The following is an 18,390-nucleotide window of genomic DNA, read 5'->3' on the forward strand; positions in this document are numbered from 1 at the left end:
GGGGAGAGGGGGCAGGCTGTAGAACACACATATGGCTCTAATTAAACTTGTAAATTTAGAAAGGTTTTTATGCTAACACTGTGCAGAGGTAGTTTTATGATAAACTGTTCTTTTCAAATTATAGACAAATTGAAATTAATTTTAGTATTGAAATCTGAAATTATGTGCATGAAGTTAAAATGTACATGCCTTCTCTCCAGTTCAGTGTTTATTGCAGGAAACTTGCACTGAAGTCAATAGGCTTTGTGGTTCTTGGTGGGTAAATTTTAATGCAGGAGGTGTGGTTGTGGGATCCGCATCAGATTTTATCACACCTTATTGCTGGTGTAGGGGCACCCCAGGATTCTGATCCCAGGCTCCCCCTGCACTAGCTCCTGCTCCTGCTGAGACTCCCCTCTGTGGCAGCCCATGGGATGGTGCCATGACTGGGAGTTCCCTCAGCTGACTTGGCTCCCAGCTGTGGGGGCACAGCAATGCTACACATGCAAATTAATGCTGGATAGAAAACAGCTATCAAGTTAATACATATTTTCCAGCTCTAAATTCATAGCTCGATGGATCTTTTTTAGAGGTGCACTGGTAGAGATTTTTGGAGCTGATACTGATGGCCTATTTTTAAGGACGCATATTGGCTGATATCGATCTGATTTCTGATGCCAGCCAGCAGCTTGGAAAGCTTGGTGCAGCCCTGGCCCTGCGCAGATCTGGGGGCACACCTTCTTCTCCCTCCTCCCCTTCCCCCCCGACCCCGCATGCCCTCCCGGACGAGAGGCAGGAGCCAGCAGGTGAACGCCTAAGGAGCCATCGGGCCATCAGCTCCTGCAGAAGTGGCACGCAGCGGCAGGAGCTGCCCCTGCGCCCCCCGCATGGCCCATGGCTCAGTCCCAGGCCTGCCCTGCTCTGGCAGGGTAGCACTTTCCCCAGCACCTGCCCCAGGCTCCACTCCTCCCTCACTGCGAGGACCTTGATCTACCCCACACGCCCGTTCCCTTCCCCATCCACCACACCAGCTGCGCTGTGGTTGCACACATGCATGGGCCATTTATCGACCAAATTATTGGCCATATCAGGCAGATTTCCAGAGCAGACAATTTTCTTTATAGCGGTGCCAATCTGATATCGGATTGATGTATCAGTGCACCTCTAATCTTTTTATGGCATGATAATTAATTTACACGTAGCGATTATTAGATGGTCTAAATTAATTGTGCAATTACAACTAGGGCTGTGCAAGGCCTTGGACAGAGCTTCAGATCCAGAGAAGCGTCGGACGCTTCAGGATCCGAAGCAGGATATTCAGGTTGAAGCACTGGCCTCGTTAGGCTTCCCGAAGTGGTTCGGAGCCACCTCGGAGATCCGGCTATAGGGTACAATGGGGAAACAATAAAATATCTGTAACTTTGTTGGTTTGTGTCCAATTTGGATGAAAATTTCAGGTTTGGTGGACTCTGCAGAGAGCATGAAGCCTGCCAAGTTTCAAGAAGATTGGTGCAGGGGTTTGGGGGGAACTGCCCCTCAAGCTGCAGACAAGCAAAACTCGTGCTATGGGTAACACTGTGTGTGTTAAGGCGCAGTAGGGTGACAGCTGCAGAAATGGTGGCCCTTGCTGCAGCCACAACGCCTGCCAGCTGTCAAGGAGATCGGTGCAGGGGGGTTCTGGGGCCCTGCACCCCTAGCTGCTGACAGGCAAAACTCATGCCATGGGTGTTTGTGGGACTGACTGTCTCTGTCTTGGGGCACACTACTTCAGGCCTGGCTGCTAAGCTACTGTGTTACCAGTTACCAATCAATCAATCAATCATGATTCACTCAGGGACCAGCTCAATACACAGGACCTAGCTAATGTAGCCAGTTAATTGCCATCAATTAGCACCTACAAAACCAGACTAAGGAGAGGAAAGACTCAATACAGACAATCAACTGCCCCAAGACAGTCTTGGCATGAGTTTTGGCCATCAGCAGCTAGGGGTGCAGGGCCTCAAACACCCCCTGCACCCATCTCGACAGCTGGCAGGCGTCATGGCTGGGGCAGGGGGCCAGGGGCCACCATCCCTGGAGCTGTCACCCTGCTGCGCCTTAACACATGGAGTGTCACCCATGTCACAAGTTTTGCTTGTCCACAGCTTGAGGTGCAGTTCCCCCAAAACCCCTGCACCGATCTTCTTGAAACTTGGCAGGCTTTGTGGATTTAGTAAGAGCTGCCACCCCTGCAGTTTTCACCCTCGTGTTGTAACACACAGCTGTGACATGAGTTTGGATTTAATGAATTTGGGGTCCAGTTCCCCCCAAACCCCTGCACCAATCTTCTTGAAACTTGGCAGGTTTTATGCTCTCAGCAGAGGCTACCATCCCTGTAAGTTTCATCCAAATGAGACAAAAAAACAACAAAGTTATAGATATTTCATTGATTCCCCCATTATACCCTATGGCCGGATCTCCGAGGCGGCTTCGAAGCTGCTTGGGCCGGATCGAGGCACAAACCCGATCCGGAGCCCCGGATCGGATTGCTGCCATCCAAAGCGGCCGGATCCAAAGCCAGATTTGATCACTGCCGACTCACACAGGCCTACAATTAACCAGGTAATTATGTAGTACATGTAATGTGTAGAGGGGGCCTAAATTTAGTGAAAATTACCCAGGAAGTTTGTGGCAGAGATGAGAGATGCGGTCCCCATCTGAAAAAAAAATAGACCAACAACAAAAATCCTTTTAATTCCAAATCAATACTTAGATGCCTTTGACAAGGTTTCTGATACCAACATTCAGGAGAAAATTCCAGATAAGATTTTTTTTCTTCCATATTAGGATTCTTCTGCTTTCAGTATTTTTGTTGTGGGGTTTTTTTTCCGTTTAGGCTACTTTTTTCACAAAACCAGACTTTAAACTTCTGATAGTTTTATGATAACAGTTCAGTCTGTGAAAAGCAAATGGTATAAAAATCATCTTTTGCTTGGGTAGCAAATGATGATAATACAAGCTTTACTGCATTTTAACATGGCAGATTTTTAAAAGTGATTGCATACTTTTTTCCCTCTTGTTTAAAGAGGCAAAATATGAAAATGTTTCTAGCTTCTAAGGTAGTGTTGTAGCTACTGAAAAATGTTTGGTCTGTAGGATAAGATTTGCCAAGATTGAAATTGAAGAAAATCAGATACATATAAGTGATTTTTAGAAAGGCATTTTAAGATTGTGTTTAATCTTAACATGTAATATTCAGACAGCTGCAAAGATCAATTTTGATATCATAGGCTTTACAGGGTTGGATTTTGCCTACTTTAGTGCAGCTAAATGTATACAGCATTTACTTGCTCTAATTTTGCATCTTTTTAAAATATTTTATTCAGATCGTCAAGATTCAAGAAGTCACAGTTCAAGAAGAAGTTCTCCCGAATCGGATCGTCAGGTCCATTCTAGATCTGGGTCCTTTGATAGCAGGGAGAGGCTTCAAGACCGAGATCGCCATGAGCATGATCGTGAACGAGAAAGAGAAAGGAGAGATGGAAGGCAGAGAGAATGGGACAGAGATGTAGATAAAGATTGGCCACGGAACAGAGACCGTGATAGAATCAGGGAGCGTGAAAGAGAGAGGGAAAAAAGGAGAGAGATGGAGAGAGAGCGCGAGAGGCAGCTTCCTGATACTACAGAAAGAGACAGAGACAGAACTCTTGACATTTCATCTCAGAAAGAGTCAACAAAACACAGTGAACCCAAACTGGACAGAGATCATGAAAAGGAGTTTGATGGGACTTGCCGGGACACTGCAACTTCAGAGAAGGAAAGGACAGAAAAAGACTTGGGGGCTTTACAAGGATTTGAAGATGGGAATGAGGCTGAAAAAGGAGAGAGTGTAGAAGGTGAGATATTCTGGAAAGAAACTAGATTGTTGGTTTTACTTCTTCCCCTTTTAACATAACACTAAGTTACATTATATTAGAATAATTTTCTCCTTAAAGGTCACTCTTTGATATGCATATTGGCTCCAGCTTTTTCACTGTGAAAACAGATACCATACAAGAGAGTTCCTATGAGCATCTTTTTTACCATGTGCTTCACTAATTGCATGCTTCTAAAGGCAAATAAGCATAAATGAAAGAAGGTATAATTTGCTCGGGCACCACGCTTCTGAACAGTCAGTTGTTTAAAGAACAGAAATCCTCTTTTTCTCATCATCCTTGTACATTATTGGCCTTTTTCTTAGTGTGGCAATGAGTGTATTGGTGAGGACAGTCAAAATGGAGAACTGTAGAAGAAAAGGCATTTTAAGTGTGGAAGCAGATGAGCTTCCCTTTAAGTAACTTTTGCTTATTGTCCTACATCATATTTTGAAAGTTGCTTTATTAAAAATAGCATTTGTTGATATTTGGGAGACCCAGTTGCCACAGAACTAATGGTTGTATTTTATAGAATGAAGATTTCTGTAGTTCTTGACAGTGGTCTTGTGCAAGTATAACTCCAGCAAAGTCAGTTTATTCAATGTTACTTGAATTTGCTAGCTTTTTCTGGCACCAGAAAAAAAGAGGTTTTGATTTAAAAAAAAAAAAAAAGAAAGAAATGCGGGGAGGGGGCTGACGACTGAGGGAGACTTGAGTAGCTTGAGTGTTGCAAATGTAAAGATACACAGCAAAAGGCAACACCATAGAGAGAGCCTCAGGTAGCTCCATGCACATTAATTCTGGAATCAGTATAGATGTATTAGTGCAGCAGTTCCCAGCCTCAAGTCACGACCCAAATGAAGGTCGTGGGGGCAATGCTGGCGGTGCCATGCACGCAGAATGAGCCATGCCACGTGCCGGGAGCTCCCCTGCTGCCACTACACTCTGCTCCCAGCAGCGGGACACAGCAAAAAAAGGTTGGGAACCACTGTATCAGCACAACACAGTGCCTTGGCTAAGAGGTTCAGCCTAAGCACAGTATTGTGTTAATTCAGTTATACTGCTTTTGGTTCTGGAGCTAGGGTGCATGGACCTATATCCAGTGTATGGCTCTGTGGTGCAACCTTGGTCTGTGTAGAGCAGGGGTTGTCAACCAGGGGTAAGCGTACTCGTGGCAGTACTTGGGAAGGCCCCAGGGGGTACACGGCGGCAGCACTGAGAAGTGGGGGCACTTCCGGTTTTGCCTCTGCCACTTTTGATTTCGCCATGGGGGATTCCCCCCCACACACGCACTCATCGGCCGCCAGGGGTACGCTAACCAAAAAAGGTTGAAAACCCCTAGTGTAGAGGGATGCAGGGTGATGGTGGTGGACCAGTTGTGTATATGTTGTACTGTTAACTGTTCACAGATTAGTTCCTTGGTATACGGCATAATTAAGAAACTTTCTGGTAGGTCATCAGTGAAATGGTTATGCTTGTCCATACAAATACAGGTATTGGCAAAGAGAAAGACGGGTGAATGTGGGAAACCTTAGACCTCCGTGTCCATTATTCGTAGGAGTGGCAGGTTTTTAAGGATTAGAAGAGGCTGTTAGATCTGTGAACAGAAGAATCTGAACGCAGTATTCTGGGAAGGTCTTTTGGGAAAGTTTAGACAGAGTGATGAAAGGCTTCCATTATATCAAAGAGGGGACATTAGCTGGATTTGCCTTGGATGTTAGAAGTGTTCTCAAGCCTAGCTCTCAAGGAGACTGCTTGCAAAGTGATTTGATATGAATTCCCATTAAGTATTCTCTGATAGATCTTGTGTTGCATTCCGAAAGGCTCTAAAACTGCATTTGGGAGTTATATAAAACTAGCACTCTTAAAAATGAGGCTATCACTAAATGTCTATATAAAACTTAATATTTATGTCCTTAATTGTATGGCCTTTTTTAGCAGACTAAAATGCTGCTGTTAAATATTTAAAACTTTAATTAAAATACGTTTTGGTAGGTAGTAAATTGCACATATATCCATATTTAAAGTATGGTCTTCTCTGCTTATGTACATAGGTGTGGGAAAATCTGGTGACTTAATGAATATTAAATCAAGACCTAGTACAAAATGTAGAGTAGACCCCAGTATCGCCCTTTGGAGAGAACAGAAAACTGTCTTATGACAATTTTCAAATCTGATGATGTTGGTGCAACACCAGCTATTTTTTTAGGCCAGTGACTAACATATATCTAACGTAAAATGTGTGAAGATTTAATTACTTAATTATGATGATGTGTTGAACCTTTAATATGTTTGTTTCAAGGGTAGGCTTTAATAATGCCAAAGATGCAGTATTCCCTGTAAAGCACTGACAGGTGTTCTGAGTAGTTAATTTACACTCATACGATCATGTCTTTCACTTAGTTTTCCACATTGATTTCTAGATTTTTTTTTTTAAGCAAATTGTATAAAGTGCCAGTAGACTGTAACCTTGATGCATCTCTGCACAGAGAATTTCACTTCTGGGGGTGGAGGCAAAAGCGTTTCTGCTCCATTCTGGAAGGAAAAAGGTAGCTATAAATTCTAACTGGTGTCATCTGAGCAGTGTTGGGAGATACCACCTTTTGCACATGCCTCTTCTTGGTGGTGGACTCTGGGTTGCAAGCAGTCTGTGCTTGATACCCTTTTTGTTTTGGATAGACATTCAATTTTGAAGGGGGAAAGTGTAGCCCTACCTTTTTTTTCTTAAATTGTAAGATGACCATAGCTGTGTTGTAGTTGAGTAATGTGGTTTCTCTTACTGTAAGGATCAAACGTCAGGCATTTATTCTAAGTACATCGGTCACAAATTAATAAACACAACAGAAACTAAGGAAGTCTGGTGTAACTTTATTCAAGCCCTGCACAAAGGATTTTGGAGGTTCAAGTGAAGGTATATGTGGAATTAAGCTACTTTAGCTTGCACTGGTCTTGTTTTTCTTGCTACTGTTCTCTTTTTTTCCAGACCCAAGAAGCCAAATTCTAGTCTTAGACTCCTGGGTTGAAGCGGCTCTGAAAAGAATATGGACCTTGATGTGTAACATGAAATTGGACTCTTGCACATTAACCTTTAGGCAGGGCAGAGTTGTATCTTACAGACTAGTTAATTTTGTGTTGCATAACCTTTCATGAACAACATCTGTCTTCCTCAGATGCTATGAAAGGACTAGCAGAGGACAGGTGTTCAAATAGAAGCAGTGATTTAAATATAAAAAATAAAGAAGAGGGGAGTAAAGGAGAGAGGATACTGCTGAAAGTGGTAAGGCAGTAAACAAAACAGTAAAACCATTGGGACTTAGGGGTTACAAAAGGTAATGGGTTAAAAATTGATAGTCTGTTTAGACCAGGGTGCACCGCCTTCAGCCCATGGACCAAATGAGGTCCACGGGGAAATTTGACTGCAGGGGGACAGTGGCCAAACCCCAAGCCCCATGCAGCAGCTTGGGGTCAGGTCGCACTCCCTCCCCCTAGCTGAATGAGGCCAAGCTACTTTCCCTTTCCCACCCCCTGTGGGGCCAGGTCAAACCCTCTTTCCGCCATCTGTGGGAGTAGGTCAAGTCCCCTTCCCCTTCAAGGGGCTGCACCATGCTACCTTTCCCCACAGGGCTGGGTCATGATCCCCTCCACCCCCCCCCAGCCAGGTTGGAGCTTCTGCCTCCACGTGGCTGGATGAGACCTTGCCACAACAGCTTCATGCCATATAGGGATCCCAAACTAGATCCGGCCCGTGGATGGCCTGGGGAATGCCCTAGGTAATGCCCATCTGGCCGGCCTGCCAAAAAGGTTGAGCACCACTGATTTAGACCATACACACAATCCAGTCTATGAATGATTTCTTGTTCTGCAATTTCATGCTGTGTAGGAGTGAGGTGGTCTGTTGCTGGAGAGATGTCTGCATGTTGCTTAGCCGCCAAGCACATGCCTTATGAATTTGACCTTGTGCATGCATGTTGCATACATTTTTTTTTTTCAAGGAGAAGTTGATACGAGCAAATGAAATTCCACCTTTCATTTGCCACAAGACGGGTAAGAAAAAGTGTTTTATCCAGTTCCAGGATTTAAGGCATATCCTTGTGCTGTGAATGCATTTCCACTCTCCCCCACTCATCCCAAAGGAAAATGTATTTACTTGCTCGAGCCTGTATTTACTCCAGTTTTTTGCAGTGTTTAAAAATCAAGAAAAATCAGTTTAACGCTGAATTTCTCTCTCTAGAAGAAGATGAAACCAAGATAGATGACGTGCATTCACTGGTATCTGGTGCTGGAGAATACGAACCAATCAGTGATGATGAACTGGATGAAATCCTGGCAGGGGATGCTGAAAAGAGGGAGGATCAACAGGAGGATGAGAAGATGCCTGGTAAAATATAGCAAAACTTTTTTCACTAGGGGTGGAATGCAAAGATCTTTCTCTTTGGAATGGTGCTTTGTACATTGGTGCTACTGTAAAAATGTCAAGTTGAAACAAGGCATAAAAGCTGTTCTGACTACACAATAGAGTTCATACACTTATTAACATAATTCTTGATTTGTTTTGTAGTGATCAGTAAAACCAAAAAAGTATTATGCGTTTCCCAAATACAGTCGGGGACCTATATTTTGAAGCGTGCTTAGTTTTTGTTCCATAGGTGCTAAAAGAGCAGGCTGCGCCTTTTATAAACCATTGTTTCATTTACCCCATTCATTAGTTAATATTGATTGGAACTGGGTTTATTTTAAAGGAATGGAAACTTCAGAGATGCTGTACAGATTCCTAGATTCGTCTACCTTTATGAATGGAATGCTTATCAACCTAGTATAAAAGCCTTTTCTACTTCTACAACCTGACAAAAAATATCTTGCATTTGAAAGCTTGTCTAGCTTTATTCCAACTACATAGTTGATCCAATAAAATATATCACTCTAAGAAATCCTTGCCTCACATCTTTTCTACTTCTTCTAAGTCCTATGTGGGTTCATCAACCTTATTCATATTGGCTGTAACATACCTTATGCATCAGACAAACCACAGCGCTAGTGCTCTTCAGTAAGCTACATATGTCTTAGAAGACAGCTGGTCTCTTGAACCTGCACCAGGGACAGAGCAGAGTAGCAGCTTAAGTTAATGTGGGCACCAACTACTTAAATCTTGTTAATTCATATTGGTTATACCAGGTTCTGAGTTTTAAGAGGGTATGTAAGCCATAGTAAGTTTGTTTCTTATACCTTTGAAGGTTTGTTTCCAGATCAGCAGAACCAAAGAGGTTTCACACAGAGTAATATTAAAAATAGAAACTGGCTTTTCTTTTAAATGCATACACATTTGATTGGAACCTTCTGATTCAGTTTTTCATTGGTCTAAATGCTCTAAAATGTCAGAATCCACCTTTGGAAAGTGTTTCAGGTGAAAGTAACCAGCTGTATGTCTAATAAGGGCTGATGATGCGAGAACTTAGTTTTCTGTTTGAACGTCTTTACAGATCCTGTGGATGTAATAGATGTGGATTGGTCAAGCCTTATGCCAAAGCAGCCAAAAGAACCACGGGAGCCTGGTGCCGCACTCTTAAAATTCACACCAGGTGCTGTGATGTTGAGAGTTGGCATTTCAAAACGATTGGCAGGCCCTGAACTCTTCACCAAAATTAAAGAAACCTGCCAGAGAGTGTTAGAAAAACCTAAAGGTAATTGTTTTGAGGAATAAAATGTCTAATTATGATTGGTAAGATGTCTGAAAATAACAAACGAGTTGCTGTTCTACATAATACCCTCATTAAAGATTGAACTTAAGAGGAACAAAATGTGAACAGGTGAAACAGCTTTTGTTTACTCACATACCTACACAAACCCTTTCCCCTGAAAATTAGCTCTCCAAAATTGGGATGTGTATCTTACAAGAGCAAACTGATTTCCACACTGGAATGGCATCCAGGGGATGTGATCCTCCTTTCTCATGCAGGAGGGACAGAGGCCACTCATCAGCCTCACTCACTCGCTCACTGCTCCTCCATAGCTGGAGTTTTAACCTCACATTTGGGAAGGGGTGGGGGTGCGGTGCTTCTCCTGAAAGAGGATGCAGTGCAGGCATGGCACCTAAGTGCAGTTTGCTATGGTGTGGTTCTGTAGTGTAGACTGGGCTCTGCTTATTTTTCCTCTAATCTATCAGAAGGAAATGAGCTGCATAGGACAACCTGTGAGAATGTCTATGACATCACATTTAAGGCAGAAGGCAGGGTAGATTTATACTTCATAAGCTAACTAAATCAGTGATATATAACATAGGCTTTTGCCAGCCTGAGTTTTTGTGTGCCTTGGGCTTACAAAAGTTTATGCTATATATTTCTGATTTAGTTAGAATGTAAAATGCAAATCTACTTTGCCTCTTCCTTGACTTCAGACTAACACAGCTAACTGCCTCTATCTCTGAAATGTAAGACCACATATATGGTTATATCTTTCTTTTAATATTTGAAGATGAGAAAAGTATGGGTGCAAATAAAACACAGAATATTAGGGATAACACATTTTTCTGAATTCTTTATTCTTCTGCAATTTTGAAACCTTCATTTATTAAAAAAAAAAAAAAATCAGTTTGTATTCTTCACAGTGTAAATCAGTGTGCTTCTGCCTTGTTAACTTAGCCTTCTCAGAAAACTTGCTGTCAGACAATAGAGAAGAATAGGAAAAGGAACTTGTTCCTTCCAGTCCTATTAATCTCTGTGAATGTCATTGCTTACATGAACCATATACCCATATTAATCATGGGCTGTTTCCATTGCTTCTGCTTTTTAGCCAAGGAAATTAAATGCAAAAACTTTTAATACAACATTAAGAGTGTACCTTGAGAAGCACCCTCCATTCACTTGCCATTGGCAAATGGCAGTTTTTATTTTATTGTGTGGGTTAGGAGTTCTTTAAAGGAAAAAAATGTTTCCAGCTTACATGCCTGTGAACATGTTTTTTTTAATGCAAGTTGATAAAACAGGGCATCTTTTTGACTTTGCAGACAGTCTGAAATGGTAAAGAGAGTGGACAAACCTGTGTGTGTTTGGTTTGGGTTTTTTTTATCAGTGCTCCTGTTAAGTAGTTCATCTGCATTTTAAGTGACTCCTTACCACAAGAGTTGAAATGTAAAGCGATCCTGTAGACTAATGTAGAATGAGGCCTGAAATAGTGTGCTCTGACTTCCTCTGGGGCTAGGGATATGGCCAGAGAATTAATGTTAGTAGGAGTAAGATCCTCCAGCAGTGCACCCATTATTCTATGGGTACAATCCTGCTCGATACAGCCTTATAGAACAAGGGGAAGGCATTTGCCCCATGAGGCATTAACTGTCTCCTTTAATTTCAATAGGGTGCAGACCAGTGATTCTCAACCAGAGTGCTGCAGTGTTAGCACTGTTAGACATGCAAACAAGATTCACAAAATAAACCCAGAGATTTCAAATAGGAATCCACAGTGTTAAAAACATTGTGACCTGTTGTGGTCTTTGAGTTCTTTGCAACAGAATAATTGCCCTGTTATTTTTCCACAATCAAAAAAACAAATGAAAGCTACGAGCTGGCATTTTCTGAGGGCTTCCTTCAGTGTAGCAAGGTTTCAGAAGCACTGATGCAGATACTCTTTATATAGATAGGTAGTAAGTTTAAAACTAACAAAAGGAAGTTTCTTCACACAGCATGCAAGTAAAGTGTGAATCTTGTTGCCACTAGGGGCAATGACAGAAATGCAGCTCCCCTCTGTAACTGAGAACACTTTGTAGGAAGTGTTCTGAGTTACAGCGATCCCCTGGACCAAACAGAAGTTCACTACTGGTTCCAGGGGGGAGGGGAATCTAGCTGCAGCCTGTTTCTTCTACCAACAGCCCCTCTTTCCTGCCAGCCTGTCCTGTTTTCAGAATGGGAGGGCGGAAAGGGGGCAGGGGGAGCTCATTCTAGGGTTTCCCCAGCCAGCACTAGAGGGCGGGGTGGGTGAATTGGAGCCTCCGTTCCTTGCAGCGACTCCATACACCCACCCCACCCTCCAGCAGGGGCTTCCCCCTTCCCCCCCCTCCCCCCCCAACCAAATTCCCTCTGCTCCCTTCCCCCCACTCCCATTCTGAAAACAGCTGAAGGCTGGGAGGTAGTGCAGACACAAGTTACAAAAGATGCTCTGTTTTGAAACATCTTTATCTGATCCCTCATGCAATGAGGGTTTAGCTTTTTGCAATGAGCCATTTTTGAAGCGGGCTGCACCAGTGTTTGGTCATAGCTATGACCTGCTTTCTATGGCAAAAAGTGTCACTTCTGTCTGCACCCAAGATGTTGTGGAAGCTGACAGTTTAGCCAGATTCAAAGAGAGATTGGACAGATTTTTGGAGGAAAAGGGTATCAGTAACTATTGAGCATGCAGCCCCTGAATCAGAGCTTCCTAGACCTTAAACGCTGGAGGCTGCCAGTGAGAGGAACAGTAAAAAAAAAAAAAAAAAAAAAAAAAATCGCCTGGTCATACCCAGTTTACTCTTCTTTTCAGCATCCACACTCTGCCCCTGTGTGACATAGGATACTGGGCAGGGTGCACCTATGTTCTGACTCAATAAATGGCAGATCTTATGCTATTTATACCACGTGCTTCAATTTTCAAGAAGCTTAAGCCCTGCATGCAGTTGCTCTGTGTAAGATTCATTTTTTGGCCAGTGCCTGCCTAAATGAAGATCCCATTGTAGCAGTCATTCAGCCATTATACATATATTCTAGATTGAGGCATAAATTCTTAATTGACTAAGAAGTAATAGGAAATGAGTTAGATATACCTGTGAGTTGATATTGCAATGGGGATGTAATATTTTCACTTCTCAACTTCTGCATATTAATATTTGTAAGTGTTAATGCTGCCATCACTTAGTTATTACATCTCATTATAAATTCCCCCCAGAAAAAGATGCTTACACATTCTTATGTTAGCTCTCTCGCTTCTATTAATGGGTTGATATGCAGAACACAGAAAATAAGTTTGCTTTTGACAGTCATACTAGTATTTGCTTTCTGTAGAACAAAACTGTAGCATGTGATGAATTGAAATCTATAGTTGTTTCATCCGCCTCTACTATTTACTGCCATTTCCTCATAGGAACCAAACACTCAGCTGCAAAACATGCTCAGCATCTGGCACCTTGGCAGACTCCACAGGCTGTTAGTGTTAGCTTTTGAACTTGCTTTTTGTGTCTGCCACTCACTTGGGTTGCTGACTGGCCATCTGGGTTGTCTTGGCAACGTCTATACTATTTTCATTGACCTATCCTTGATACCGAGTAATCTTTCACTTTTCTTTTACCTTGTCTGAAAAATGGCCTGGTCAGCTTGGTTAAAAGATCACTCTTGAAGTGAATTAAGTGTCTCCGTATTCCTGTATGTAGTCTCAGTGCATTAGTCTCCACTTTGACTTACTCTATTTATTTGGGGTCTTTTGGTTGTTCAATACCAGTGGTGAACAAAATACAGGCTTGATACGGCCCTTTGGGGGCACCTGTCAGTTGAATGGATCCGGCCCACGGCTATCCCTCAGTGCTTCGCATGGGGCCAAGCCCTGCCCGAGGCAGCCTGAGCTGTTCCCCTGCCTGAACCTGCTGTCCCTGGCCCAGCCAGCATGCACAGCTTCCCAGTGGGGCTGCTTCTGGTGCAGCTCAGCTTCCCCTGCCTCCAGCAGCTCTTTCTCCTCTGTGCATGCTGTCTGGGCCGAGGTAGGCAGGTGAGGTGGGTGGAAGGGAGCTGGAGCTGGAGTCTCGTGCACTAAAGCAGGAGCTGCCTGGCTCTGGCCTGCAAAAGACCAGAGGAATGTTGAGAGTCTGAATTCTTGCTTCTCAGGGTCCCTTTTGAAAAGCAGCGGCCATGTAGCTGACACATTTGTTTTGTGGCTACCGTGCTGCAGCTGACTGCGACTAGTTGTATTGACAGACCTTTGTTTCCATTTCAAGTAGCATTCACAGATGCTGTTATTTTGGGCCACAGGAGGAATGTGCTGGTTAGAATGTCTGCTTCCTAACTTGTCCTCCAACCCTGACTACCCTTGTCCTTCCATCTGCATTGCCTTTCTGCAGTGGCAGGGCAGTGGCAACCACACGTACAGGGAGAGGAAGAGTATTCTGTCTCTTTGTATTTTGCCTCCGAGTAGCCAGATGTAGCCCAATTTCCCATTTTTGTTGCATAGAAAAAGGCAATATAGGTTGTGTCTGTTTTGTTTGATTAACAGTGATTGGAGAGTATTACTTCTGCACACCCACTTAGCTGATGATAAACAGTGTTTGGTCTTCCATTCCAGACTTGTGTCCAAGTATTTAGTCCTCAGTTATGACCACCATCCTAGCATTTCCTTCCAGTGCTGAAGAACAAAACACACTCACTCCTATACTGCCTTCTCTATGACCAAGAGTTATCCTTGTCAGTTTCCTCCAATACCAAGTTTGATACATAGGGCTTGTTTGGGGGAAGAGCCTTTGAAATGGCATATTGGTTTTAAAAGGCTAATGAGAGAATCTCCAAATCTGGTGCAGGACAGTTCTTAACTTTAATACTTTGGGGAGGCAATGCATGTATTTCATGACTTGCAAAGTATTTTGGATGTGCTGATCTCTGCAATTGTTTATTTATTTTCTCTTTTGTAGATACAGAAAATCTTTTTGAGCATGAACTTGGGGCCTTGAATATGGCTGCACTAGTACGGAAAGAAGAAAGAGCAGGTCTTCTTAGTAACCTTGGTCCTTGCTGTAAAGCACTGTGCTTTAGAAGAGATTCTGCAATTCGCAGGCAGCTTGTGAAGAATGAAAAGGCAAGTGCATTGTTTACACAGAATATTTAAAACATGGAAACATATATTCTTTACTTCAAAATATTTCTGCAGTTAGATCAAGCTTTTTTCTGATACAGCATTTGCTGTTGCTAGTCTATTCATTTACATTCCCTCTACCCTCTAAATAATTGAGAGATGGTTTGTTTTTTATTTTACTGGAGCCTAAGATTAATTGAAATTTTTTATGACCAGGCCGCTAATGGTAGGTTTGATTTAAATTCTGGGGGCACACTTACACAGATTAGAATTTGTATAATTAGAATTATTTTTTTTAAATGTTATTTTAAAGATGGTTAACTGATTGATCTTTGATGTTTTAGGATTCTATGGTCTTTCGCACAAATTGTTATTTAAAGTATCATTTTCAAGCCTAAGGAAGTTTACTAAACACTTGTTCCTGTAAACTTTTTTGAGCTGTTGCACCAAGCTTAGGTTTCCTTGTGTGCTAATATAGCAATATTGCTGCAAGAATTAGTTAGAAGGAACCATGTTTAAGAATGTATACTTATACTTTTTAATTTATTGAGGATACTTGTCAAAAACAACTAATTTTGAATTCTTTTTTTAATCCAAGCAGGGTACAACAAAGCAAACCTACACAAATCCTCCAGTGATGGACAGTGACTTGTTAAGGTTGAGTCTACGGTTATTTAAACGCAAGACTGTGTGCCAAGGTCCAGGGCAAGAAAAAACAGAAGAGAGTAAACTTCCACAACCAAATATCCAGCAGGAAGTGTGTGTGTCTTAAACCTGTGACCATAGTGGCATTCTCTCTAATTGATCTCCAACCAGTAATTCTGCTCTTGATATTGGGAACCTTTTGGTTTAGGAAGAAGCTGTAAAAGATGGAGGAAAAGACTCTTCTTACACATTCTTACATGTCTGGGAATAAATAATTAGCAGTAAAAGTACAAAGACCTCTGTTTGCAGTTCACTGCAAATTTTATATCACTGAAATCTTACACTGTAACATAAAACAATTTTATGGTGCAACAAGTGTAATAATGTGAAGATGTCTGGTTTTAGCAGTCTATTACATTGCCTGATATTAAACTAAAGAAAACTGTTTTTGTATCTTCCCTGTATTCTGAAAAATATTGTTCATGGGACCATTAATTTATATGATGTTATAAACATACTGATTTCACTTGAAAATTATCAACATAACTCTGAAATGTTGCTAGCCAACTCTGTAAAATGTCAGCACAAAGTATTTTTAGAATCCTTTCCCTAGTAGACAGGCATCCCATTCTATTACAAAAAAACAAAATGCTTTTTACAACATAACTCTTAATATGCTTTTTAGGGAATCCTTTTTTTAAAGAACATGAATATCTTTGTCTGCTTATATATATATAAAAATCCCATATTCCTGTATCAGATGCATCTTGCATTAGGAGCTTTACCACTTTGGTTCTGTTTGTTAAGTTTAACTGTGGCCTATGCAAAACTTTATGCCTCTTTTACTTGAGCACTTTTTGAAGAAACTTAGTGACTAGTATTATTTTCATTTTATCATTTTCCCCATGTATTTGATAGTCAATTACATACTCTAATTTTTTTTTTTATATTTAATGACATCTCAGTAGTTTAAACTAAGCAAGAGTTAACAAACCTATTCTATCCAGGCTTTTAAAATGCTTTGACTTATTTTATAGCTACAATAAGACTGGCTTTAAGCTGAAAGTATTAGATCATAGCTTCCAATTACATTAAAGCCTGGTTTAATCTCCTTCCCCAAAACACATAAAAATATTTGATTGTAGAAAACAGTCTTGTCTAGGACTGCAGTATACAAAATAGATTTGCTGTGTTTTGTTATTTAATTACAGTGAACTTTCTTGAACCATTTTCCCTGCAAAACAGTCAAGCTCCATATACACACTTAAGTTAGTATATTTTCAGATCCTCCTTTGAAAATGCTAAATGGAAAAAATTTGAATGACAAAGTAAGCTGTTGCCTATGAAATTTACATTTCTGGAGGAGTTAGTTTAGTCTGTAGGTTAGTCTGTTAGCCTACCTTTCTTTCTGCCTGACTTAAGACTAATGCAGTTAACTGTCTGTCTCCAATCAAGGGCCAAATTCCAAAGTTGACTCATACCCTCACTAAATAGTACTGCATGATATTTGGCTCTTATGCCCTAGTTTGCTCTATTCTTTTCAAGGTGATAAGAGAGATGAAGGTGGCAGTGTGTATGGTGTGTTCTGGTGCTCTGTATGAAACCTGGCTGTTCTGGGAATAGCGGGCAGGGACTGAAAATAGTTCTTTGCACCCTGAGTCAGCCAACAGCATAGTCACTGCAACAGAAGCGTGCCGTGGGTGTGGCAACCTGAGGGAATGTTATGGTCTTCGAGGATGTAAGAATTGCCAGTTTAAAATAGGCCAGTAGTCTTTTTGCAGGTATTTGAGAACAGCCAGAGCAGAATATCACTTACGAAACTTCATCGTGTACTTAGCTAATTGTTCAGTATTACAGGAGAATTTCACTTCTGTCCACTCATCTGGCAAGGATGCAACTCAGCGGTTCCCAAACTTTTTAGACTGCGGAACAACAAACCACAGACGGGATGTGACTGCAGACCGTGTGGACCAGCATACCGCAGACCAGCAGCCAACCCTTTTTTATACTCAGTAGTCCACAGTATGCCGGTCACTTCCGGACTTCCAGTCCTGCAGCCAACCCTTCGCGGCCCAAGGGTTGGGAACATCTGATGTAACTTATGAGACGTAATATATTGGTTTTGGTAATTAATGTCCTGATACAGCATTTCTCTAGCTAGATTTCCCCAACTTCTTTCAGTGATGACGCATTGCTTTTTCAATGGGGTATGTACATATTGTACAGTGCTTGCATTCTGTTCTAGGACATATAGTTTACCTTGTTGCTATTTGTTCAAAGCATGCTAGGAAGTTTTATATATAAATGTTACGTGTGCGTGTGTGTGTGTGTGTGTGTGTGTGTGTGTGTATTTTCAGTCTATTTGATGTAAAATAGTGTCATCCTCAACAAGCCTCCACTAGACCCAGTTCACCTTATCTACATTGCAGCCTTCATCAAAGTGATCCATATTTCACTGCTTAATGCTGCACTCTAGAAATAAGTTGTATCCCGGGTTCCCTTGCACTATGTGAAAAGGAGCCCTTCTAGGAATCAATCAGGAGATTACTTGTCTCCTGGGCATGTTTATGGATACCTTCAGATTCCTGGACCCTTGTCAGTCCAGCACGCACCCTGGACATAAGACAGAGACTGTACTCATGGCCCTGGTCAATGACTTTACCTGGAGATTGGCAAGGAAGTCTCAGAAGCTGGTGATGGGCAAGTGCTCATCGTTCCCTTTTCTGTGGGGTCCCCAGAGGTCCATCTTGGTGCTTAGGTAAGATTATATTGAGATTTGGAGTGAGTGCCATCAGCATTCTGATAACACAGCTCTACCTTTCTTTCTCTGTGACTCGGTTTCCGCCATCAGAGTCCTTTTGCAGTGCCTTGTTGGGGCTGGGATACAGGTGAACAAATTGCAGTTGAATCCAGATAAGACCAAGGTAATGGTGATGGGCAGACCAAGTGATTTAGGTGTCCCAGTCCACCTGTCACTGATGGGGTTCAGCCCCCTTGTCACTCAGGTTCTCAGCCTTAGTGCTCCTGGATCTTCTGCTGCACCTGGATCTTCAGGTGTCAGTAGTGAATACAACTGCTT

The 18,390-nt window shown here is 42.1% G+C and overlaps 1 protein-coding gene across 1 annotated transcript in view; it reads left to right on the plus strand.

The window, feature by feature from the left end:
- Window positions 1–15,758, plus strand: part of ZC3H13 (zinc finger CCCH-type containing 13) — a 64,769-nt gene extending 49,011 nt beyond the window's left edge. Inside the window, 5 exon segments of the mRNA XM_025214723.1 lie at window positions 3,345–3,854; window positions 8,104–8,250; window positions 9,350–9,550; window positions 14,506–14,669; window positions 15,268–15,758. Of these exon segments, the coding sequence (XP_025070508.1) occupies window positions 3,345–3,854; window positions 8,104–8,250; window positions 9,350–9,550; window positions 14,506–14,669; window positions 15,268–15,438 (1,193 nt within the window). The 3' untranslated portion in view covers window positions 15,439–15,758.
- The last annotated feature ends 2,632 nt before the right edge of the window (window positions 15,759–18,390 follow it).

This window comes from Alligator sinensis, unplaced genomic scaffold (genome assembly GCF_000455745.1).
Source record: "Alligator sinensis unplaced genomic scaffold, ASM45574v1 scaffold1219_1, whole genome shotgun sequence".
Classification (NCBI taxonomy): Eukaryota; Metazoa; Chordata; order Crocodylia; family Alligatoridae; genus Alligator; species Alligator sinensis.